This window comes from Odontesthes bonariensis, chromosome 12 (assembly GCF_027942865.1).
Source record: "Odontesthes bonariensis isolate fOdoBon6 chromosome 12, fOdoBon6.hap1, whole genome shotgun sequence".
In the NCBI taxonomy this organism is placed as follows: Eukaryota; Metazoa; Chordata; class Actinopteri; order Atheriniformes; family Atherinopsidae; genus Odontesthes; species Odontesthes bonariensis.
This window is the reverse complement of record NC_134517.1, coordinates 15,421,544-15,446,618: the sequence shown is the minus strand read 5'-3', so window position 1 is coordinate 15,446,618 and position 25,075 is coordinate 15,421,544. Positions and strand designations below refer to the sequence as shown.

Here is a 25,075-nt window from a genome sequence, read left to right as displayed (position 1 = left end):
TCAGGGAGACTGTTTCCTCTACCTCAAAAAGCAAAAATAGCTTTGGTGTGTGAATAACTGCTTTCATTCCCCTTAATTCTTATCACAACTGTTCATAATAATATCTCTCAGTAAATGATCTTCAACACGTTTCCGTGGTTCACCACTCTACAACAGTTATCAAGCCACCTCCTACCACGTCTTCGCTGTTTACCTTCCCATGTGCTAGTGGATGCATAAATCCCGCCTCTCTTTATGCTGTGGCCTATCAGATGGCTCGACTTGCACGTGGGACCGGCTAATGAAGCCAATCGCTGTGTGCTCTTTTACTCGTCACCGGAAAACATGGCGGCGTACATTACAAGAGCTACGAGAGGACTTGTTCCACAGTAAGTCATTTTTCGCATTTTAACATTTCTCCTGATGAATTTTCTCTTTCATTTACATGCATATTTATTTAAAACTAACCCGGCGAAACCACGGTGTTTTAAAAGTGGTCGCTAAGCTCTCCTCTGTGTGACATTATAGCAGCAGTCGGTCAAATGCCATTTGTTTTGCAGGCTAAAAAGTACAACGCTTAAGGGCAGAGCTCTTGGGCTTTATATTCGTTTGTCACCCTTTTATGTTTGTAGAACTGACAAGATTTGCTGCTCTTTCTATCGGCTTATGTGATGAAAATGCTTCAAAACGCTGGAAGTTTGTCTCAATCTTTTCTCTACTTGTGACAATTGCTACGAGGATAAACAGTATTTCGGTGCTCTTAACCATGGTCCACTGAGTCTTAATAAAAGAAGTCCTCACAGGCTTGAGGCAGGTAGTCATAAAAGAAAAAAAAAATACAAACCTTATGTTATAAGTGTTTAGCTTTGGTCATGCTCAGAATAATCATGCTTAAGGTTTGAAATAAGGAAGTAAACATATTAAAGTAATCATCATAAGTGAAAGACATCAGCTGCAGAGTGATCAGTGTTTTTTCTTCTGAACTTAACTCTTACTGAGCAGACATTTGAACCCTTTGGAGGGATAGTACTGTTAGTCCTAGAATATCTGCAGCAGAGCCAGTTTGAGCTGAAGACCTACCCCTTTTCTGCCTATGATTGGCTCTGACTTAGATATTCTTCCTCTCTGACTGACAGTTTGGAGGGCAAAACCTTGTGCGAGCCCTGTGGTTCTGAAACGGACAGCAACAACTTGTGGTTATCATAGTTACAGGCTTGTCCCCTGGGAGCCAGTGGTATTTATTGGGCCAGTTTTGAATACATTGTATCCCCCAAAGCACCGAGGGTAACCACTGTTGGCAAAGGAAAATTATTTAATTTAGTTATTTTAGCAGCTTAGCATGCGTTTAAAAACAAACAAACAATTTAAACAAGCTTTTGGTGTAAAACTGGCATACGCAAATATACATGTATATAATATCAGCCACACAGACATCCATCCATTTTCTATACCCGCTTAATCCAATTTAGGGTCGCGCGGAGGCTGGAGCCTATCCCAGCTGTCATTGGGCGAGAGGTAGGGACAGCTCGCCAGTCCATCACAGGGCCAAACAGAGACAAACGAGACACGCAACCATTCACGCTCAGAACCCACACCCACCTACATGGGGAGAACATGCACCACACAGACAACATATCAAAATATGATCGAGAGTGGGGAAAAAGGCCTGTTGGCTTGCACCTAATTTTTTATTGCAAGAGCCGATATCACATCACTTGATGCAAAGAGGGGAGACCCCTCAGTGTTCCATTTAAAGTCATAGACACTTAAATGGTGAGGTGAGCTTTACCAGCGTGGACCCTTGTAGATATTAATTCGACAAACTTTACGCTGTACCCTTCACGACTTCTCACTCCAAACCTGACGATACTCCATACTGTACTGTTAGGCCACCCCAAATCCCAGCCCGGTTAATTCCCTCACAGCGACAGCCCCTCGTTGCATCGTCCTCTCTTTCAAATGAGGTTGATCTATTTTATCACGAGTGTGATAGGATAGGATTCCATTTTGATTTGGCTTCATGTTTTTAGCTAAAGATAAAGATGTGGGATGCGCTGATGCAATGTTCCAGGTGAACCAGGTGTTCATAAGTACACAGATAAACAACAGCAGATATAAATTGATATTCAAATCTGCATCCAGGGTCGTGGAGATGTCAGCTTTAACTTATATTTAGACTTTTATAAACACATTTTCAGGCGTATTTTGTTTTTCTTTGAAGTGGGGTTTTGTGAAGCACTCCTGAGCCGTGACCGCAAGACATCCCTTCGTCCATATCAAAAGCGTGATCTTATTTGGTAACTGAAAGCCATTATTAAACCAATTCAGCTGAGCCAAACATGAGCCCTTCACTTGGTCCATTTGTATTTGTGGTTCCACACCATTAATATCAACATATGTATGTTTATACTTAAAATTACAACTTGTTTATTTTGGTAATCTTTCTCTGGTTTTCCTCATTGTCAGTATCGGACAGAATTGTTCATTCAGCAGCTTAAATACGTGACATAACAGCTGTTTTCTTACGGTAACGATTACAGTATAACCACAGATTCCACAGAACTTTGGGGATATTATGTATTAATTGGTCTTACTCTTTTTAAAAAAAAAATAAACAACTTAGTGATGAATGTTGTTTCTTGAAGTACTTATTTAAAACAAAGTTGATGGGGGAAAAAAAAAAAAATCTCCCATCTTGGCAAGGCGTGACTTTGGGCTTTAAGGGGGACCAGAAAGTGCACTGGGTTAAGAACAAAGGTCAAAACAAGAGCGATGTCGTGAAAGGAATTCAGCACCATTATTGATTTGGCTTGTTTACATTCTACCTGAAAGCCAGAATAGTAATGGGAAATAAAAGTTTATTAATTGTGCAGCCTACATAATCTCCGAAAGAAGCAGAAATCACTTAAAATGACTTAAGATGTTCCAGCCAACCACAGGAGCTCTGGCTGTCCTGAGCCAAAGAGGCGATCCTAAATGTATTCATTTATTTTTTGCTGGTATAAGGTTATTTCCCATCTTAGTTTTGGATGTCGGCACGTTATCGTTATCAAATTAACACCGTAACAAAGTACGACACATCGTAATGAGACTCTCCCGAGGTGGGCATTAATTACACTGAGAATCCAGCATTTCTGTCCCATATTCGTTCCTCATGTTGGACAGGTGCATGGGGTCAACTCAGTTTTGTGTCATTGAACGAATTGTCGAGTCCCTCCTATGGGTTTGACATTTTCCTGAAAAGCAAAAATGTCAACCTTGTAGTTGTCTGACACTACAGGAAAGGTCAGATGATCGCCCAAGTCACCGGGCTTCATCCGCTGGGGACCATGATTGTCGGCGCAAGCTTTCATGGCCATCAGCTCAATAGTTGAGATCTTTCACTGTGGACAAAAGAGTGAACAACTTAGATTTTCTGTAAAACACAGCCTCTTAATGGCTCAGTACAGACTGAAATGCTAGGTTACTGTAAATGATGTACTGTAAATGCTATTACATCTTCTTGCAGTCTGCACTTTAGATTTAGACATCTCTTATAACCTTTTAAACATTGCAATACTGAACAGTTGAAGTACTACAAGTGCATCTCGCCATGATCAGGTCATGACATTCAGTGACTGACTCTTAGCAGTTTAAGGTTTTTGAAGTACTAATGATTAAGTTTTAAAAAAAAAACCCAAAACTGTTGGTTACAGGGAGCTTAAGTGTGTTTAATATTCCAGTAATGTGTCTGTTCTAGTCAACAGCGTTGTTGACATGTGGGTCTAATTCAAGGCACATGAATTTCCAGAGGCACAAAGCTGACGATCCTGCCAAATTTAAGTGTGAAGGGTCCGTCACGCCAGTCTAGTGTGTGCGTTTGTGTTTTCTTTTCTCCTTTATGCGAGTGACGATAGCCTGAGTAGATTTGCAATGAGATTTCTTTCAGTCTTTCTAATTTCTTTCTATAATAGTTGTTGCATCTCGCAATTTCTTGCCGTAAATCAAACTGATCTTAATTAAAACTTTTCAAATTGTTGTTCTGACATATGCTATGACTTGTGTATATATATATGTATATATATATATATATATATATATATATATATGGCATAAACAAGTCAAGTCTACATTTGAAATGGAACTCATTGAATATTGACTAAAATTTCTAAAAAAAAGCAGCACTTTAATGGTTAAATGCAGGCCTTTCAGAGGGAGGAATGTGTGTGCTTGTTTTATGGACAGCCTAGAGCTCTCGCCATAGCGTTGGCGGCAGACTGCTCTTTGTCACAAACACCCTCGTGTCAGAGATGCAACAGCATCCTGGAGGAAGCATTGACTGCCGCTATGAAGTCGACAAGTGATGAAAGTAGCCTAGAGGTTGTCAATTAAGAGAGCCAAGGCCTGGACCTTATAAGTTAATGGGCAGTTTCCCCTCTCAGGGCCTGCTAGGGCTTTATAGCACAGCTTATAAAAAAAAAACCCTAAGTGTAATGCACCCCTATAACGTTTTCAATTAAGAGAAGGGGCATAAAGCAGTGCAGACACTTGGCAGTCATGCTAGAATGTTTATTTAGTGGCATTTGGCATAAATTGGAAGGGGAATTTTCAATTGCACCAGTTATTTTAAGCAGCGGCTACTGTGCAGAATTTTATTTTGATGACGCTTCATGCTGATTGAAAGCATTATAGACTTCCTGGTGTCTTCTCATTACCAGTTCTCTTAGCTTGGTCAAATGGATGCACAGCCAGAAATTTAGGAGCCCTCACTTCTCACAAACAAGACTAATTTTAGCGTTCATGTTTAATACTGTACACTCGTGATGGCTGTACAAAATCCTATTATAAATGCAGTTGTAATTTCGCAGCAAATTGGCTAATTTCTACTCTAAACTGTGTCTACAAATGACATTGAGGGGAAAAAAAACGACTGAACATGCTCGGAAAAATGTTGTTAGCAGTTGCACATAATGAAAGCCTTTGTTGGTAACGCTGTTAGAAATGTGCGATAATTGTCAGTGCTTAAGGAAAATTCCTTTGCTCATCTGGTGTCCTCTGTGACTGAGCTTTCTTTGGCTTCCGGTAGAAAAATAAATGAGTGTTGAATAAACACCAGAGTGTTGACACCTCATTTCCTCATTGATTGGTGGTGGAAGCAGGGCTTAAGGTGTGTGGCCATAATCCAATCAAGCAAGAAAACAACCACTGGGACTGTGTAACCAAATTCTGCAGCCACGAGATGGTGAGCAGGTTGGTCAAAGAAAACCTCAAGATTATTTATTTTTTTTTTTTAAAAGCCCGTCCACTTCATGTTTGAAACACCCAGTCTTAAAGCCTGAATTATACCCCAGCAAAGCTGATCGTGCACATAGATGTCCCCGTCTTTGCCTGCAAAAAGGGACCTTCTTTCTTTTGCACTTTTTTTTAGCGAAGGAATCAATAAATCGCCCTATTACCTGCTGTTGACCCAGCTAAGCTTGCCTTTGAAATCTGTTACAGAGCATTAAGTTAACACATGTTGCTGTGTGAAAACAAAGCTCTGGTGACTGGCGTGGGGACCAGCTGAGTAAACAGGGTTGAGGGGAGCAGTTTTAGATGGCAGGGAAGAGAGGCCTACACTTGTCCCAACACCGACTAAGGTGGCTCCATGAGGCCAACAGATGGATATGTTAACCTGTATCCCCATAGAAGAAGAAGGGAGGGGGAGGAAAAAGGAAGAAAAAAAACTCCAACTAAAACAAGTGACTCTGCTTTAGCACTAAGGCCTTTGATCAACAGCACATCTTCGGCTTCGGTGTAGGACTTCTTACGACCCCAGAGAGCACATGGAACTGCATCTGTATAAACATGGCCAGGGAGGAATGTGTGAACAATACAACAAAAGAATTTTGTTCTAGAAACATGGGGTGGACTTGGCTAACGGGTGGTTTATGTGGTTAAGGATTTGAGCGCGGCGGTCGGATCGAATGAGAAGCTAGGGAAATATTCTCTGTTTTTAATGACAACAAAAGCGGGAGACTAGTATTTTTGCTTACAGATGTGTGCCGTTACACGAGGGCTGTGATGAAATTGTCGTTGCTGAGAATGGCGCGACGTTTGTTACCTTAAGTAAAAACTTCAGTAGTTTTTATTTTATTTTAACGCAGATACCGCAAACGTGTGCGGTATCTGTTGATTTTCTTGGCAAGTTGCAGGCTACCACTCGGAAGAGTTTTCTCGAAACATTTAATGTAGGAATGAATTACAGGTTCTAGTGAGGAGTGTGTTTTGGCGATACAGTTGAGAACAAGTGGCGATATTTTGATTGGAATCAATGGTGTGTGTGTGTTTGTGTGTGAGAGCAGGATATTGTTTCCAGGTTTAAGCCTTTGAAACATCTTTCCTTCCAAAAAGCCAGTCTTTGCCATTAAATAGATAAAGTTGGGATTCCGTCTGCACCTCAGAAAACTGTGAGAGCACATGAGTTCTTGCAGGGGGAAAAGTATTTTGTTCTGTCCCCTTTCTCTCCGCAACAATGGTATTTTGGTCTACTTACACCACTGAGGTTGGCTCATTGCCATGGTGATGGTCGGCTAGTTCCAGGGCGATGAAGTGTAATTTACCCAGCATTTCCTGTCTGATACACAGCACCCTAATGAGTAAGAAGCTGGCTTTTATAGCGGGGTGTTTGTTAAACAGGCCCAGCGGGGACATTTTTGTGTGTGGGTTGTTTGCATGTGCATGTACCTGCACCTTTCTTTTTGTTCCCCCTGTGCCAATGTGTTCCAAGTTTGTTGAATGTGGGAGAATCTATAGGTGAGGTTATCTGTAATGATACACAAGCCCATTCTATGGCAACAGGACTGCAGTTCTTAGTTCAACCCCTTGGGGTCAGTGTTGTTGGTGTGCCTAAAGATGGTGTCTGTGAGGGCAGCTTTGGACTTTTGTCCTAGAAGCTTTCTTAGTTTCTTGCATTAAATTCCAGCCCATAAAACTTTATTTGCAATATCATTGATACAATATCAATATCATTGTTTCTCCTGACAAAACAAGCCCCCTCCTACACACACACACACCATTCTAAGAGATGTATCTTGTTCAAGATTCAAGAGGGTTTATTGTCATTCCAGCCATATACACAGTACACAGTGCAATGAAATAACGTTTCTCGAGAAGTTTTCAGTGCAAACAAACAGCAACAACAAAGAACAACGCAACAACAAAGAACAGCTGGGACAACAAAGACAATACTAAAAATGCTACAAGTAACTGCAAGTGTGGTGCAAAAAAATGCTTGTAAAGTGACTGTATTAATATTTACATGAGGTGCAGTATTGCATCAGACAAGTACAAAAAGTGGCTCAGGACAGTATACAACAGAGGTGATCAGATCAGTCCCTGAGCGTTGAGGAAAATAAATATTATTTGTAAAGGACATTACTGATACTAGTAGCACAGGTTTTGAAAGTTTTGACCCAAAAACCACTGAAATATTTAGCCCTTTCATCGTCTCTCTCTTTCTTTACCACCAAATATTTCCTCTGATCAGCTGCTTGGGTGTTTTTCTTCCTCACCTCACATTGCTCTACTATCAACTGGATTTCTAAGTTGCTCTTTTTCTTATCCGTTCTTGCAGGTCGATTGTGAGCACATGCATGTAGCAAGCATAAATTCATACTAACTAGTAAGGGATCGGTAATTGTCGTGTAGCTACTACTGCCAAAAGCGGGGTTCGAGGCGTGGTGCGTACTGCATTTCTCTAACGCGAGAAGTCCATTTCCCGGTTTACATCAAAGCGCACGGGAAATTCTTTCCAGAGTTTGTCGAGAGAAAACGCGAAGTTGCACTGTAGGAAAAAAAAAGAAGCAAATCAGGGAAATGTAATTTGATCGTTAAACCTCAGAAGTTGGACAACAAGCTGTGAATGGATAAACATGATTACAGCGAGTACAGTAGACAATATTACAACTATGTGTTCTTTGGCAGTTCTGGGTTAATAGTCTTGTTTTGATTCATTAGTCATGTGATCTTTGTGCATCATTTACTTGCTGAATGTGTTTTCATAGCACTCGGTCACCCCATCACCACAGAAAAAAAAAAAGAAGAAAAGTCCCAATTCTGATTTATCTGGCCAGGGAGCAAACAGTTGGCTAATTTCTTTTGGTATTTTGCAGTATTTGGAGCTCGTTTTCCAACTTCTTATCACATCAGTGGCACCGGCACTAGTTGCAGACAGGCAACCTCCTGTTAGCGCTACACTTCATTAGAACCAGGTTTCAGTGGTACCACACACATTCAAACAGCAGGACCATCTCCCTAGCATCAAAGGATGTTTTATACAAAGGGTTGTCTCTGCGTCTGTCCTCCCATCAGTGTCTGCTAATGATGCATGCTCGCACACATTTTTTACACTGAAACCCACTTCTCCCTGTCATTCATTCACACTCTCAAACTCAATGTCTGATTTCATTTCATTTCTCTGTCTCTCTCTCTCTTTCTTTCTATCTCTTTCTGCCTCTCTCCCCCTCCACCATCCGTAGTGTTTGTTTGGCTGCTGGGTTTTTGTTTGTTTATTGTTTCCAGATGGCAGACACAGACTTCATTTGTGTGGCTTTCAAGTTCCCAGAGAGCTTTTTACTGCCTTGGCTCAAGCGCTTATCCTGTTTCCTCTAGCCGGGCTTTATGATGGGCCCTTTTATATGTAGCAACTGGAAACAACTGTCACTACCAGTCTGCATCGAGGAGAACAGGAAAAAGCCTGGAGAAAGTCTGGTGAAAGTGTCTCTTTCTGTGAGCCTTCCATCTGAACATCTTCATTACTGGCAGAGCACTTGATCTTCAGATAAGGATGATGACTCTTTACCCATTGGGTGAACTTCACTCGCATTCACCGCTCTACATGTCGACTGCTTAATCAGCACCACCACAGTGATAGATAAAGTGATAAAGACAAAGTGCGCGAAACTAGTTTCTTGACATGACTGTAAGGCAGCGTACTAATAAAGTGCTGAATTAGGACTTGCTGAGTTTAGTCTGGGCATCATTAAGCTCTGTGACATTACTTATTTACAGGAACTGTGGAGGGCAACTCGCCCAGTAAACGTGGGGGAGGACCAGTGCATGTCTTTACTCATCGGATGCGGTTTTTAAGACGGGCCAGTAATCAAAGCTCTCAGCTATATAAAAACCTGCCCCTTCTCCTTAAGGAGGCCTTTTCTCCTGGCCGCTGCTGAATGAGTGATTACCCTGACATTCCAACCTGCCCAATCTCATTTCTAACCATGATTTTTTTTTAAACTTTTTAAACTCAGATCAGCAGACACCAAGACGGTGAATTGACTGAGCTAACCCTGTAAAACTGTTCAACAAAATGGAAATGTTAACTTTTTAACTTCTAATTACTGGGAGATGTTAGCATACAATTAGCCAACACGGACACATTTTCTCGAGTACAGTGAAAACAATCGCCGTGACGCCAGCTACAGCCCTGTTCTCTTCTTCATAGAGTGAACGTCATGGGACGCGACTCTGTTTGTGACGTCCATAAGAAGCGTCTGCCTTATACATTGCACGTGGCGGCACAGTCATTACTGTAACCTGACTGTGACCCTGCACAAGGGAATCGGAGCTCAAGTGTGAGGGGATTGGACTTTACTGTTCACGTAAGCGCTGTTGTTTTGTATTTTACCACCACTGAGCACCTGCCTGGTCGACTAATCTCATCAGGGTTTGGGCTCTGGTACCGGGGTTAGGGAGAGGACAGCCAAGCATGACCCATATCTCTGTGCCAGGGCAGTTCTACTGTGTACTTTTATCACAGTTTACTATGAGGCTCATTGCCAGGGTGTTTACTACTGAACTGTCTAGCACAACAAGATAATGCCTGTGCTAATGCGCCTCTAAGCACATGGCCACTTGTGCATAGAAGGGACTGCAGTTTGAATGCTCGGTTGTCTATCATTCTAATGCATGTATGGGGGGGCATATATATATATATATATATATATATATATATATATATATATATATATATATATATATGATTTGTGCTAATTATTACACAAGTCTTTAGATAGCGTACTTGCATCGTGCATTTCATGTGCTTTTTAGTCTTTAGCAGTCCATTGAAACTCCTACTGTGGAGCATTCTGAATGAGTACATGCACCACTTTGCAGAATAGATCTTTATGTTTTCAAATATGCTTACCTTTGACGCCACAATAAGAGGTTCCAAGTACGTAAGACCCCCAATGGCCATAGTCTGCTGACTTAGTTTCTGGAAGTGGTGCGTGCGGTCGCAGCCTCTGATGCCGCATACACACAGGCCAAAGCTTCCTGTTATGAACGCCAGTTGTAGCATAAATTGAGACTGCCAGTGATTCCATGATTTATTTATTTATTTTTTCTCTCTTGATTTTTAATGTTTTTTTTTTCCTTTGCTCCTCACACGGGCTGTTTACCGAAATATAACTTAAGCCTGCTCAAGCTTTATTGGTCACTGCTACACGGACTTAAGTTGAAACTGAGAAAGCTTCAAGAATCAAAACTTCTTGTCTCTGCAGATTCTGCTTATTTGTTAGACATCTGTTAATAGAGATTTTGCAGCAGTGTAAGTTTGAGGTTTAAAAAGACTTTTGGCCTCAAATTTTACTGTGTATGGTTATACATGTGTGTGTACCAAAAAAAAACGAGTATGTTGATACACTGGTGTTTCATCTGAGTGAATGAACTTGTTTCTCAGTGAAGGCACAGAACTATTATATTTTAAATAAACTTTTGACAAGCGGTTCTGTTCCTCTGTCATGACCATATTTCTAGTCCATTTGGTATCTGCACCATCCTGACGAGTAACTGTAGATCTGTTTTGATTTTATACAGCTGATAGCAAAATTGTTGAAGTCAAGGCTCCTGGCTGACTTAAAGGATCTGAGGCGTCATCTCGGTTTTATTTTTCATTCAATAAGGAACCAGAATTGCTTTGGATGAACAACAAAGCAGAGTACAAATTCTGAAGCGTTTCCCAAAATTATACTCATTCTTTAGAAGTGACATTAATTCAGATTTCAAGAACTGATTTCAGGACACACACATTTCTGAAATTTGAATAAATACTCTGTTTCCATATTAGCATTCCTACCGAGGAACACTGTAAGTTTAGGGTCGTTTAAAAGGCTTGTTTGTGGTTCTCCATGAAAAACCCCCTTGTTTTACACATTTGTTGTCTTAGTCAATTGAAACCATTGAACTCACTCTTCTACAGTCATGAGCATTCTGAAACCTGCTTGGTCCTCTCCCTCAACTCACCTTTCAACCACCATCTCTCACACACACACACACACACACAGGAAACAAATCAGCAGCTGGCTGTTTGATGTTCTAATTTAAACCAGTGGATATTTCTGAGCCATTTCAATCCCCTGACGTTTGTGCTTTTGAGCGCGAGTGGACGCAGGGGTGCAATAAAGATAGTTCCTTTTATGTGAGGGATGGATATTTTTCCTGTTTTGATATCGTGACATGATTTTAAATATTTAGTTTTCCAGTATATTACAAGGGAAGCTGATGACACGAACCGCAGAAATGGCGGCTGCACTACTCTGTTTTTGAATAACTCTGCCTCCAGCACGCACTCACTCTGAGTTCCAATTCACACCAAACTCAAGTCTGCCACGGTAACAAAACATAAAAACAATAACAACAAAAAATCAGTAAGAAATTCTATGTAGCATTTGCCTTCATAAAAGTCCTGTGGAATGTTGCTTTGAATCGATTGCTAGGAAAACTGTATATCGGACACGACTCCAGCTTTTATGTCGGCTTGATGTCATTTAATCTGCAATAGTAATTGAAGTAAAACTCATAGCTCTCCGTGTGGAATCAAAAAAAACATTTAGGTTTTTAATATCTCACCCAGGCTTGTGACGACAAATTCAATTTATTTGACCATCTCTGGTTCATCACCAGGAAGTCTCGACGAACCTTTGCAAACGTAGGTTTTCTGTTTTTATAAAAAACGATCATCGGTTGTAAATGCCACCAAAGGTTTTGAATCAATTTTTTTATTTTTATTTTTTCACAACTGCTGCATTTTTTTTTTGGTCTGGGTGAGTGTGGTTGTGCCAGTGCTGTAAACAAAAAAAAAAGAGGAAGTTTTCAGTTTAAAAATCTGATTTACACGAACGGGCATCGAGCGTAGTCTTTGTTCGTCGTAATCCGTTGCGTATTCATCAAACACAAAGCAGATTTTTATCCACAAGACGTTTTGCCTAAATGCTTACCGCTGGCTCATTGATGTAGCTGGTGTCCTGCTACCTGCTAGCTTATTAAACCAGCAGATTAAAAACAGGCCTTCCTCTAAGACTCGAATACAGACACATACAAACACGAGCAGCATGGTAAGTTGGTTTGTCTTTGATGTACTCTGACTGACAAAGAGACTCCCTCCTATCAAAGGATTACAAATAAACTACAATGAAAAAACTGATTCACCAAAGGTGGTCTATGTTGTCTCTGTTTGTGTTTTTTTTTTTCTTTTTTTTTTTTTTTTCAATAAAGGCTGCTATGAATTAGTAGTTTGTGTTTCTGCTATTGATCTAAATAGCACCACGCCATGCTCGCTATTTTTTATTTTATTTTTTTGCCCACATGTGTCCAAAGATGCCTTTCCAGTTTTAAATGTTTGCGAAGGGAACACAGTTAAGCATCAGTGTGGACGACGCACTGAATCAGATGGCGGTGTAGGCCAGACCTTAAGCAAATTGCCATGCCTTTTAGTCTCATCTTCGTTGATGCGGTACTTCCTCGGGCTTTTGTCTTCAGTTTGGGGCACAGCTGTCAGACTAGGTGCTATCCACGCTTCCCTCCCAAAACCTCAGGGCACGCGCCACTGCACCCCAAACACTAAATAGGAGCATTAGACACACTGTGTTAAGGGCTGCTGGTGTTTGAGCTCTGGCTTTGGGTGCTTGTCTTGTCCAATGGCCAGAGACATGTGCATTATCACAAGGACACCCTCACAGCTGCCCACCACGCTGCAAAAGTTATACTATGCTTCATACCCTTCTATTAGGAAACAGATTTACTCGAATGTGTTAAGTGTCCATTGTCCCACTGTTGACTTCTGTTGTCCGTTAGCCATGGACCCCCTTTTTTTTTTTTCATCCCTTCAGTTTCTGCCTCCCAGCTACAGCTCTTCGCTGTGAAAATGCCCACAAGGCCTATCTACCCATACGTAGTGTTGCAGATTCTGCAAGATTCTGCAGATTATGCACCACTGGCATCGCACCTCAGCAGGATATAACTAAACATGAAAATTAATTCACAGCTAAATGCTACTATATGCAGTCCAAAAGGGAGGGGAGAGGGGAAATCAAACACAGATTTACACTAGTGAACAGCTCCAGCATTAAGAAAGAGAGCCTTAAGGCAGGAAGAGAAGGGAATGTTTACTAATGTGTGAAGCAAATTAAACAGTTACTTCTCGCCACCTATTACCATAGGTCCACACACCCATATATATATACACACACATGCACATATACCGTGGTCATTTCAAGAGAAGCAACTCTTCAACTGCAGGGAATTTTGAGCTGGTAATTTAGAGAAGATTGAGTGAATGAAATAATGAATAAAACAGATGTTGAATATTCTTTGAGCTGCCTAAAAATCAAGTTAATTGAAGAAAAAGAAGAATAAAATCAGCATAATGCGCTGAAATTGTAAACACTGCCTCTGTCGCAGGAGAATTACATCGATCAGTCTGAAATCAGAAAGTTCGGAGAGGCTGCTTGGTGTGGATCTCGCAAACTTTTTACCTTTTTTAAAACATGGGAATGTTGCCCACCAGCTTCCCTCAACATCGACAGTTTCCAACTTCGACCTCTCAAGAATTTTGCACGCTGAGGTTTCGATGGGGGAAAAATCATTTCAATGTATTTTACTTGGATGAAGGTATTCAATCCAAGTGACTTTTACTTTTTTCTTTTGCTGCAGCTACAACATCCTTCAAGACTGCCTGTTATGAACTTAAGCATGAAAGTACTTGGGCATGACTTTGTCTGAGAGCAATGCAAATGGAATTGCCCCCTGATGGTTTGGAATGCACCCAGCTGGCCTTTAAAAGGTGATAATTGGAAAATACAGGATGAAGCCACAGTCAAGGTGGGGACCTTGTGTAAGACTGAGTTGGCCATAGCAAAGATGGAGATCTACAACAAGATTTGAAGAGGAAAGATGAAATACCTTCAGCTTTTTTTACCTTCTGCGGTGTGTTTCTAGACTGTGCATATGTGACGGAATCCTTGCCTTGCCATTAGCATTAAACACAAGCCATATAATGACATTATTGTGCACTCTTGCCCTTGTTGAATAACAGTGAATGTTGTCCATTAGGTGAGTCCAGTGCCTTTTGTCAGTAAAAAATAATATTGAGGAAGTTAAAGTCAAATGACGTGACTACAGTACCACTGATGTGTGTCGAGGGGTTTAGAAAATAGAAAATCTATCCTAATCCAGTGGTTTTAATGGATTTAAAAAAAACAACTTCCATATTAGTGTTATAATATGGAAGGTGAATGTAAACATGATTAAGAGATTTGTCTGACAAGAGTTGGGTTTACAGTAGTTCCAGAACTAGTGGAACACAGACCAGCTCAGACATGACTTGGCAATTTTAGCGCTCAACACTGAGCTTTTCTAATTTACAGCAGTGGGAGTGGAGGAGGGCCCAACTCAGACGATGTAAATATGAACGTACAAATTGTCAAAGCGTTCGTGTCAAGTACACTGAGGACTGTAGTAACTGCGGTAACAGCCCTTAATCTAAAGCTGGTTCTGGGTATTTCTACCAGCAAAAGACATGAGCCAGTTTCGAGCATTTGAGAAAAAGGAAGAAAAAAAGAGGAAGGACAGCAGAAAAAAGGCTGCTTTTAGAGAGGGCCCAACTTCAGCTACCTACTGCTATGTATTGTTGGGATTCAAACCCAAATATACATTGAGAAGGCACAATCCTCTTAGATGATGCCACCACTGCCAGACCTCATGTTTGTTGATGTAAGTAAAAGACCAGACCATTTTTTTTTCTTAGAATTAGCTTTTCAGTGTCCAAAATTTGTATATTTTTAATTCACTTATTTGTCATAGACGATACATAAGAAAAGACGATGACATTTCAAAAGATATGTATGGAGTACATATCATTGATAGCCTTTTTTTCCCCTTAATTTTTCCGACTTGTTTTTTTCACCTAGGGCCATTTCCTCTTTGGCAGGATGTTCAGTTGAATTATGATCTCAGTTCAGTCTTCTAACTTTCTTCTAGACACTGAAAAATTGAAAGTGGAGCTGATTTATTTATTTATCTTTTTTCAATTTGTGCATATAAAACCAGTATAGCTTAGATTGTGCCTGATTTAGGAAGAAAATATAAGCCATAAATGGGGACACAAATGGCTTTTTAGGAAACATTACTTATGAAATTCAGTATCTTATTTGATCTTTTTTTTTAATTATCCTTTATTATTAGTTTGTGTTTATGTGTGGCCGCATGGCATCATGGGAAGTTAATGTCCAATAATTTGCCTCAACTGGAAATTTCACATTTATTTAAGTATACTGCGTAGAGAACCTTAAAATGCGTGTGCCTACTAATTTATTAAACCTGACACAGCATTCCTTTTACTTGTTAGGAAGGAAGTGGAGTGGGAAGGTCAGGAGGCCTTACAGGAGCTCTTCCCTTTACAAGCCAAAATTCAAAGCATTTCTTCACTCCTCTTCTGGTGTTGGCCTAACCGAGTGTAAGCCTGTGCATCCGGTCTCCATTACTGTGTTCCCTTCCAAGAGAATGTGACAGCGATAAGGATCTTTTGAAGTCCAGCTTTACCCCGAGAACTTAAGGGAGGGACAAACCCTGCAGCCAGCTGCTAAACTCCACAGAAACCTTGGTCATTTTTCTTTAGTTTTTCTGAGGTTCAAGATTGAGTTTAAGGGTTTTTTTTGGGATATCTTTGAAGAGTTTGATTTAGAATTTACACTTCTCTTTCGAGTTTGATGTAAACCTGATAAGAATTTCCATATCATAAGATTCAGTAACCCTTTGATCATTAGGCTTCAGTCCAGTCAAAACAGTCTGCAGCTCGACACCCATCATGCCCCGTGTCAATCGCCAGGCATTTCCAGTAACAAAATGCCAACACCCATTCTGCCCTGTTCAGGAAATCTTTCACAAACCCCAAATGGAATATTCCTAATGACTCCCTGCACCTGATATCTGCTTTCACTATTTGTACTTTAGTAACGAACCAGTTTGACCACAGCACTGACTTTCAACCTCAACATTGCCTTCCTGTTGTGTTCAGGAATCACCACTGATCATTATGTGCCATGGATCAATTCTCAGGCTCATGATAGAAAGGACCCACTTCTATCCTTAAGTACTTCTTCTTGCATGGGGAAGCGCTATCCATTGCAGAAAGAGATGATGCTTCTCTAGCGGCTATCCTTGAAATAAACAAATAAACTAGTCCAAATAATTTGCCGATTGGTTTTCCACTGTCGTTTTCTTAGTTTTGCGCTCACAGCTCCATAAGTCCATAACTTGCAACGTTTTGGCATATACAGCCTCGATTTCATGGTAAACAAAATGGCTGAAAAACCCAATTACACATTCCCGCCTGCCCCGATTTAGTGCATATGTGAGGGGGGGCTTCATAATCTGTGGCCAGGCATTAGGGATGTTGCCATGTGCATGCTGTGGAATATGGAAAGCTTGTGATCCCCATTGTGTTGCCAGAGTTGCATCTGCTTAATCACTACTATGAGCTGAGGTGGTAAGTGCAAAGTGAATGTCTGTCTGACGGCCACAGTTTTAAAGAGATTAGGCCCAGTTTCAAAAGCACGGATATGCTTTTACAATGTAGATTTGTGGTAACAAACGGATGTGAAATGGATGATCCAGTCCAGTCAAATAAATGTATTTTTTTTCACCAAAAGGTGTGTCCGATTTACACGATTTCCCATCAAGTTTGTGTTTTGGTGAAGAAGAATAGAACTCGCTAAAGAAGAGTGGGCCAGGATACCTCCATAATGAAACCAAAAAAGTATTACTTCCAGTTAATGCCGCCAGTTAACTCATTGGCTGCCAGCCATTTTCAGTTCAGAGCCACCCATACTGCCAAGTGTTTTTCAGTATTTTGACTGATTTTCCAAGACCCACAGAAAAGTGTGTCTTATGACTATGTACACACCGAAATTACCAAAAGAAAGAGTAGACTCTTCTTTGATCAGGAAAAAAAAGTTTGTTTCTACCATTTTCAGTCTTTTAGTAATAGACAGTAGAACATAGGTTGGTTTCACCAAAAACAGCTGTTTGACCCAAAAAATGGAGAAAACGAGCTCTTTTTTTTTTTTGTGCATAGTGGCACTGCTGCCACCTAGCGGGTAATTTTGCCAGTATATTCTCTGTTTAGTGTTTACAAGCCTAAGATTTAGTGACGAACTCTGCTAGATTGTCCCCCAGCCCGCTCCGTTAAAAAACGCAATTGACGTCTATAGACATCTTTGGCACCGAAAGAGTTAAGGTGGATCCACAAAATACCGAATGATGTTTTTCACACAGTTTTTTTTTTTTTTTTTTTTTTTTTAATTTTGGCTTAGTTTTGTTAAATAATCACATGATGCACGTGTTGTTGTTTATCTGAAACTGTTTTTCCCTCATTTTTAAAACCTGTTAGGACCAGACAATTTTATTATGTCCTGGTACATAGAACTTTAAAATCAAGAGTGTGTACTTCTTATTTCAAATGACAGGTAACATGCTGGTGTGCTATGTAATGGACAACAACTGGTGCTCTGCGAAAAGATTAAAAATGAGCTCACACTCATATTTTTTTGGTTCTGGAAGCACATGTATGTGGACACAAATGGACTTTAGATAGTGATATTTTGACTCATAAAGCACACAGAACTGTTGAAATTTACATATGTCCATAAAGTACATATGTCACTGTACATGTAGTATCTAAACATGGATTGAAACTAAGCTCCACACTCCAGGTTAATAGTGGGAAAAGGACCATCACTTGCAACTCCAGTGTCCAAACTCATTGTGTCACCTATGGAGTCACAAAGCAATTCATTTCAGGGAAAGGGGGAGAAATAAATGATATGAAATGTCTTGATTTCCAAATATTTTGAGTGCCTAAAACACATCATTCTAGTCTGGTCCTGAAATACGTTGGTGCCAAATAAACAGAAAAAGCGACAGGGTTTAGTTTCCATGATCCTCCCAGTAAGGGAAGGAAGGGGCTCTGGTTTTTGCCCACTCCCACCCACACCACACCCTCAATGGAGCAGTAGGCCAAGGTAGGGTCTTGCTCTTTTCCACATTGGCGGTTGGCTTTGTGTTTTTGTTTCAGAGTGTTTCATCTACACATAACAGTTAAAGTGGGTTTAACTGCATCAACTGTTCCAGCAAATATGTCGGCATGAGTCTTTTTAGTACATCATTAGACTGACAATTGTCAGCTTTCGTGTCTTTTTTATAATGATCACATAGTAATGTTCCAAAATGTATTTGTGTGTGAATTTAAAGAAGATATTGTGTATTGTGTATTATCTAAATTGTAATTTGGATTATCATTATAAGTAATATTTCTAACGAAGTCCAGTTGTTCAGATAAATTGCTAAATCTTTTAAATTGGTAACACAGTTTAGAAGCCTAGATCAGAGTTCGATTGTTTTCTTTTTTGTCCCACTTACCTCAATACAAAATTTGGACCCTAACCTCATCCTGGTAATCTGTAAAATATACCAATCAAATGTATCATAAACCTTTTGGAAAGCTAACGTGAACTAGGATAATAAAATGAAATGGGGAAAAATAAAGGTAAAATCCTGGACATGATCCCTGGTCTGCTGGGTAAAAATTCCTTTGTGTTATTCCAAGTTAAGGTTTGGCAGGTATATGGGCAGTAATGAGAGCAGAGTATGAATGAATGCTAGCATTGGCATCAGTCGTGTATGGGTCTGTTGTTCCCAACTGTCAGAATGTTTTTGGCACATTTGGGTTAAGGTTGGAGCTCAACGTGGCCATTTAGACCGTTGCCTCCGTCTCCATATACATGCATAAACATAGGAGGGGAATCTCAGTTATTAATGGGGAGTATGTCAGACACAACCATGCTTGGTGACAATATTGCTGCTTTTACCTTGTTTGTGTTGGGCTTCTTCCAGTTAACCTTATACCTCCGAAGTCGACCAAAACATCTGAAAAACAATTTATCTTGAGACGAATTGGTGCCACATGAGTGTCATGTCAAACTGTGAACTACAGCTTGATATGTCTCTACATTTCATAAATGCTGCATGCTCTGTTTTTACAAAAAGATTAATGATATCCCTGACTTTGACTCTATGTTGTTACCGGCTTCTTCTCTTTGTGTGTCCTGTTGTCTTCTGGTATTTCGTTGTTTTTGGCCGAACAACCGGTATGATTCGGGGTCATGTAAACATCGCACGCACATAATGTACGGCTGCTATTGAAGTGTAAAACATCATCACACTCTACTCAAGTGTGCTTTGAGTTGTAATTTATGGTTGTAGGTGTCATACGGCTGGCGAGGAGTTCAACATAAACAAAGTCACGGGGGTGAAAGGTCAAGCCTCATCAGACTTCAGTGTAAACTTTGAGCAACTTTTTGTGGATTATTGAGAATTCACCGCGCATCTAATTTGCCTGATTTGCATTCAGACAAACGATTGACTTTATTTGAAAAAGTGATTTTGCCAAACAATTGTGGGCCGCAGTAACACCGGGATCCTGGTAGTGTTTGCGGGAGCTGTTGCTCTTCCGTTTTTTACGCGGTGACTCATCGGTGGCTGTGCCGCAGTGAAAGACGGCACGGGAATTCTCTCCATGCGATCCCCAACGCCCGCAGAACACAGTGCTCTGACAATCTCACAGTCCCCGCTTCCTAAATGCATCACAGCTCTTGCTGCAGGAAATGGGCCGTTGATTTTTGATGATGTGGTGTGTGGGTGAGATGCGGAGAACCTGCTGGATTTGGCCAGCAATACCTTTTTTTTGTTTTTTTTTATTTGACTGGAATGAAACTCACTTTACATGCATATATTACCGTCAACAAATTAATTTTACTGCACAAACCAAGTCCCAGCAAGGATGTAAGGAATTTACAAAAGCCCCTTTCTTGCCCCTAATGGTCTTCATTTTGTATAAAGTGTTTAGTAATTGCCAAAAATACAAATCTGTTCAGCCAAGAGAAAATCCAAATGTAGGAGTTTAAGGGTTAATGCTAAAATGTAAAGGCAGAACTGATTAATTCTGGGTTGAATTGACTGACTAGAAGGGCTTTCAGCTTACAGTCCTTTTTATGTGGGGTTTGGGGAGGGGCTGTGGGTTTCTATGGGGGGTTGTGGCCTATATAATACCTCCATGGTTTTGGCAGTCAGATTTTCAAGAAACTTCCTGGTGTGTCAGGATCAGTCAGGCCTAAGCCAGTCTTAATTAAAGGCTTGGTGCTGGGCAGAAGTTGAGGGCAAAAGGCATCCCTGTCGGCTAAAAGAATGAATCGTACGCCATTAAAACACTTTCGGGAGCATCCGCTTTATTCTTTAAGAGTCCTTCTTAAAAACTCTACCCATTCAATTCTGACACACATGAGCGATGATTTGTCTGCATCCTCGCATGAGGAAAAGAAAGTGCAACTGCGTCGATTAGGAACTTTTTTTTTTTTTTTTAATTAAAACCAGCTTCAGCTTCAGCTGATTTGGATACGTCCAGTTTCGCCTGCATTAACACACTGAAAGCGACGAAGCATAATCAAGCATTTCATCACTGAAGATTATTAATTACCTCTTGATTTTGAAATCTCCATTCATGTCTCTCTAGAGTTGAATGATGTTGAAAAAATAAACGAGGTACATCGAGGCTCTTCCTTGTCTGTAATCACTTTCTAGAAGCTTGAACTCAAAAGTAAATTTTACAGTAAATTAACTTTTTTTTTTCCAATGGTCCTGGCTCTCAAAACAGTTTAATTTGAATGTTTGAAACTGATGCAGTCATAAAAGAGATGCAGTTATCATATTCAACCACTTGGGGGCACAGGCAACTTACAAGGAAGATGTGAGCAGCTTGGAACTTGAGTGTGAACATTGTGCATGAGGGTGGGGGCTGGGGTTGTTCATTAATTAAATGGAATATGATCCAAAAGACTCTATGGTCGCTCATGACACCTCGTGCCCCACAAGAGAGAGAATAAGACAAATGCCACAGATGTCCCTTTTTTCTCTGTACCGTTTTTCCTCTGGTTTTAGTTTCCCTCCAAATCCAAATGTCAGTCAGACAACGCCTTAGTATGTTTTGGTCTCCTGAGTGGATCTTTCCAGTACACCCATCTGTCAGACTTTTTTCTGAGGTCCGAGGAGGAGCACGGGAGGGGGGGCTGTTTGTGTCTGGGCCCTGGGTTTGTGAGCTGGTGGGGGCAAGGAAGCAGGCGTAGTACATTTCGCACTGCAAGCCAAATATCTGAACAATTTGATCTACTTTTTTGTTTCAGTGTCTGGGTTATAAGCACTGTTTGAAAGTCACGGATTCACATCTCAGATCAGAAAGTTGAATGTAGTGCGCTTTTTTTGCTTTTTTTCTTAATTCACGCTTACTGAACCGTGCGTGTGCACATCATTAATGATGTCCTTCCTCCACTAACTTAACAATTCCTTCACCCTTTGACCCCTGCTCCCTTCTTCCATTCATTCTTCCTTCCACAAATTCCCTGACACCTGTAGAGTCTACCGGGCATCTTCTCCTCCGGCTTAAAATCTGCAAATCACTCACATTTTATTCAGACGTGCTCTCCTGAGGAATCAGCCTTGAGGATGCATCTGTAGTTGTTTTTAAATGGAGACATCTTGCAGCAACATGAAAGCAGTGGCAATACAATTCATGAGCAGTGAGAAGTGTTCTCACCTGCAGAACTAATACTGTTAATGCATTCACATCATGGAGGGTTATGTAACTGTGTTAACTGAGATGGAAATTGCAGCCACCTTGCCAGGCCTAATGCATTCAGGCTCCACAGTGTCAGATGGCCCCAGTGATCCAGGGGGCTCAAGATGGCAATGCTGTTTAGCAGTCCGGATATGTGTGTTTGTGGCCAGGCGAGAATATGTGTGTATGTGCTGCAGTGTTTGTTAGATTAGGCTTAGATGTGTGTGCCCATATGGTTTGAAGGCGACACATTCGAGTCCCTCTGGCCCCGTGCCAAACGTGTGTAAAAGATAGTGTTTGTGTGACACTGTTTTTACACTCGACCCTTGCCAACCTTATGTGTGTTTTCATTGTGAAGTTTGTATCCAAAGCAGGCCTATTTTTAGGTCATGTGACTGGTCTGTGATCATATGACTATATGGTCACAGTCAGATAGGTGGGGGGAATGGATTTGTTGACCAAGGGAAGATGGTCCTGTGCACGCTGGTCTTTTTGGTTTGTCATTGGTTGAGAAGCTGCTTAAAAGTGAACACCAATCAATCCTCCCTGATCCCCCGTCTCTTTCTTTCTCCCTCTGACACAGAGCGGGTGACATAAGTTGTGGATAAGAGTTCCCACCTCTCCTCCGCCTCTTTTCTCCTGTGCACTATAATCCTGACACAGAAAACCACCCCTCAGAGAACAAGTGTCAGTCTTCCAGTGGGCTGTGCAGTCAACTCCCCTCTTTTCTGCCTCTGGTTAGCATGTTTGAGAGTGCTAATGCTGATGGAGGTGACATTTAACGATACAGTGAGCACAGTGGCTGCGCTTGTACTGCCTCACAGCCTCGCTAAAGAGAGAAGTGACTGATCGCAACTGGGAATGCTCAGATGACAGATAAGCACATATAGGCAGATTTATTTACCTTGGTGAATGTAGTGTAAGCTTGCCAACCAGGTGTTCTTCAAGCCCGTTGTGCTGCATATTTTACTATTTATAGCTCTTGTTGAAGCTCTAAACCTCAACAGATCCCTAATAATTTCTGTAAGGTGATTCAAATATGAGCATAAGATGGATCTTTATGTCAGATTTTGTCCTTTCAAAAAAAAAAGAAAAGACAACCACGACGACAAAAAAGTTGTTCCTCTTGGAATGGAAGCTGAAAAGCCGACATTAACAAAAAAAAAAAAAACCTGCAGAAATGTTATGGAGACACAACCAGAGATATCAAACATGTTGCAGCACCCAATGTCAAGTTGTGAAACAGGCCAAAGATATTTGCATTGAATAAATGAGAATTTCTCTCGTATCCAACCCGGCTGCGGCCAAAGGTTTACCGTCGCAGATGCGTGCTCCATCTGGCCCTTTTCTCCTCATCCCGAGACATTAACTGTTCATATACACTATTTGTGCTTGGTGGGGGGATAAGTTTTGCGTGAGGCTCAAATTCTATAGTGAGATGAGGTAGACACGATGTATTGAATAAAACTGACATTGAGCTGTAACAGCTTTCTCAAACCGAGTCAATCCTTGTTTTCTCTGTCCTGGTAGTTTGGTTAATACAGGGTTGAAGGGATCAAGTAGCACCCCCTATCTGTAGTAAACATGACAATGATGACAGCCGACAGAACAACAAATCTTCAAGAGAATGATGCTGTCCTGCCAACATTCTCCCTGCCCCTCCAATACCAGCACAAAACCCCCTCACCCCTCAGCCCAAGGCTGTGATCCTGCATAGCAGGCATAATGAAGCCATATAAGCCTGTTATTTGCTGCTTTACGGCTTGTTTTATGAAGGTGACTTGACAAGCAGCTCTCAGAATGGTTCCTGCCACTTTAACAGACGGCATTACCAAAAGAAAAGGAGCAGTGAGGAGGGAGGGTAAGGCAGGCTGGAGAATGTGCTGAGGCCTTTATGTCAGCCCTGCCAGGGCTTTGATGGGTAGAGGTCTGGCTGCAGGCTATCACTGGTACATTTTACGTCTTCCACCTTTTGTCGCGGGGACATTATTGATGTTTGACCTATGTTACTGTTCCCACCTCCTCTTCACTAATCAATTCCCACATCGATCCATTAATCAGACAGGGTGATGGCCAGTGAAAAGGCCCATGGGTATGTGTGAAGAATTGTGGGATAGGCCTCGGGCTACTTTGGGAGACGGCCTACACCTGTGGAGTGCACTATTTTGAGTTTAGTTTGACAAGTGGCCCTTTATGTTAAAAGCACAAGTGTTGATTAATGTGAAAGAAAATCTTATGCTAATTCCGGACGTATTTAGAATGATGCCTGGCCGTATCCAAAAGCAACAAACTTTGAACACACAAATACTTTATATTGAAGCATAATTACAGGAAATGCACATTTCCTTACTTCAAGAAAGTCGTTACCAGGCTAGAAGCAATCAGTGTGAAAAATGTCAGGAAGCTTTCTCATCACAAAAAAAAAAAAAAAAGCATCCAGTATGACTTTTGAAACGTTGGCTCAAATATCAGCAGCGCTATGTCACTAAAACAAGGATGCTTTTTGAATGTGAGCAAACATGTTTTTGTTCGTCTGACTGTTTCCATGGAGGTTGGGCAGTAGCATAATTGTGCTTAGGCCACAAACAGAAACAGATCAGAGACGCAGACAGCCAACAGATCAAAACAGTAGCTGCGGGAGTGGAACCCGCCATGCTTTGATTAGGTTTGGTTTGGTTTTTTGGTTTGGTGTCTGCAGACTAAAGCCATCACCCCAGTCTGTCTCCGCTGTTGCCAAGTTGTTTGCCAAAAAAAGAGCGGAAGATTTGGGAAAGAAAGTTAGAGAGAGAAAAGCTGTGGGCTGTTCGTAGCCCACCCTCCCCTCTGTCTGACCAGGGTCCAGCCGACAGTCACTCAGCTCTTGTGGGTTTAGTGAATTGAGAAGACACTTCTTGTGTGGATTTTTCAATTCTTCAACGTGTCATTTGGCTGGGAGTGCTATTGTCCCCTCTCCCTTTTCTCCCTGCTCCTTCTGCCGAGACGAGTCGTGTCATCCCCTCGTGATCAGCACTTTTGTTGGCTTTGTTTTTGGCCCTACCTCAGAAGTCCATCTTGTCTTTTATGTCCCTGCCTTTCATGCATAAGGGAACAGTTGTGGCCTGTTGTGGGGCTGTTCCACTGCATTTCCACCAGTGG

The 25,075-nt window shown here is 41.1% G+C and overlaps 1 protein-coding gene across 1 annotated transcript in view; it reads left to right on the top strand.

The window, feature by feature from the left end:
* Positions 1-313: 313 nt before the first annotated feature.
* Positions 314-25,075, top strand: part of clybl (citrate lyase beta like) — a 60,200-nt gene continuing 35,438 nt past the window's right edge. Inside the window, exon 1 of the mRNA XM_075479224.1 lies at positions 314-368. Within this exon, the coding sequence (XP_075335339.1) occupies positions 325-368 (44 nt within the window). The 5' untranslated portion in view covers positions 314-324. The remainder of the gene's footprint in view (positions 369-25,075) is intronic.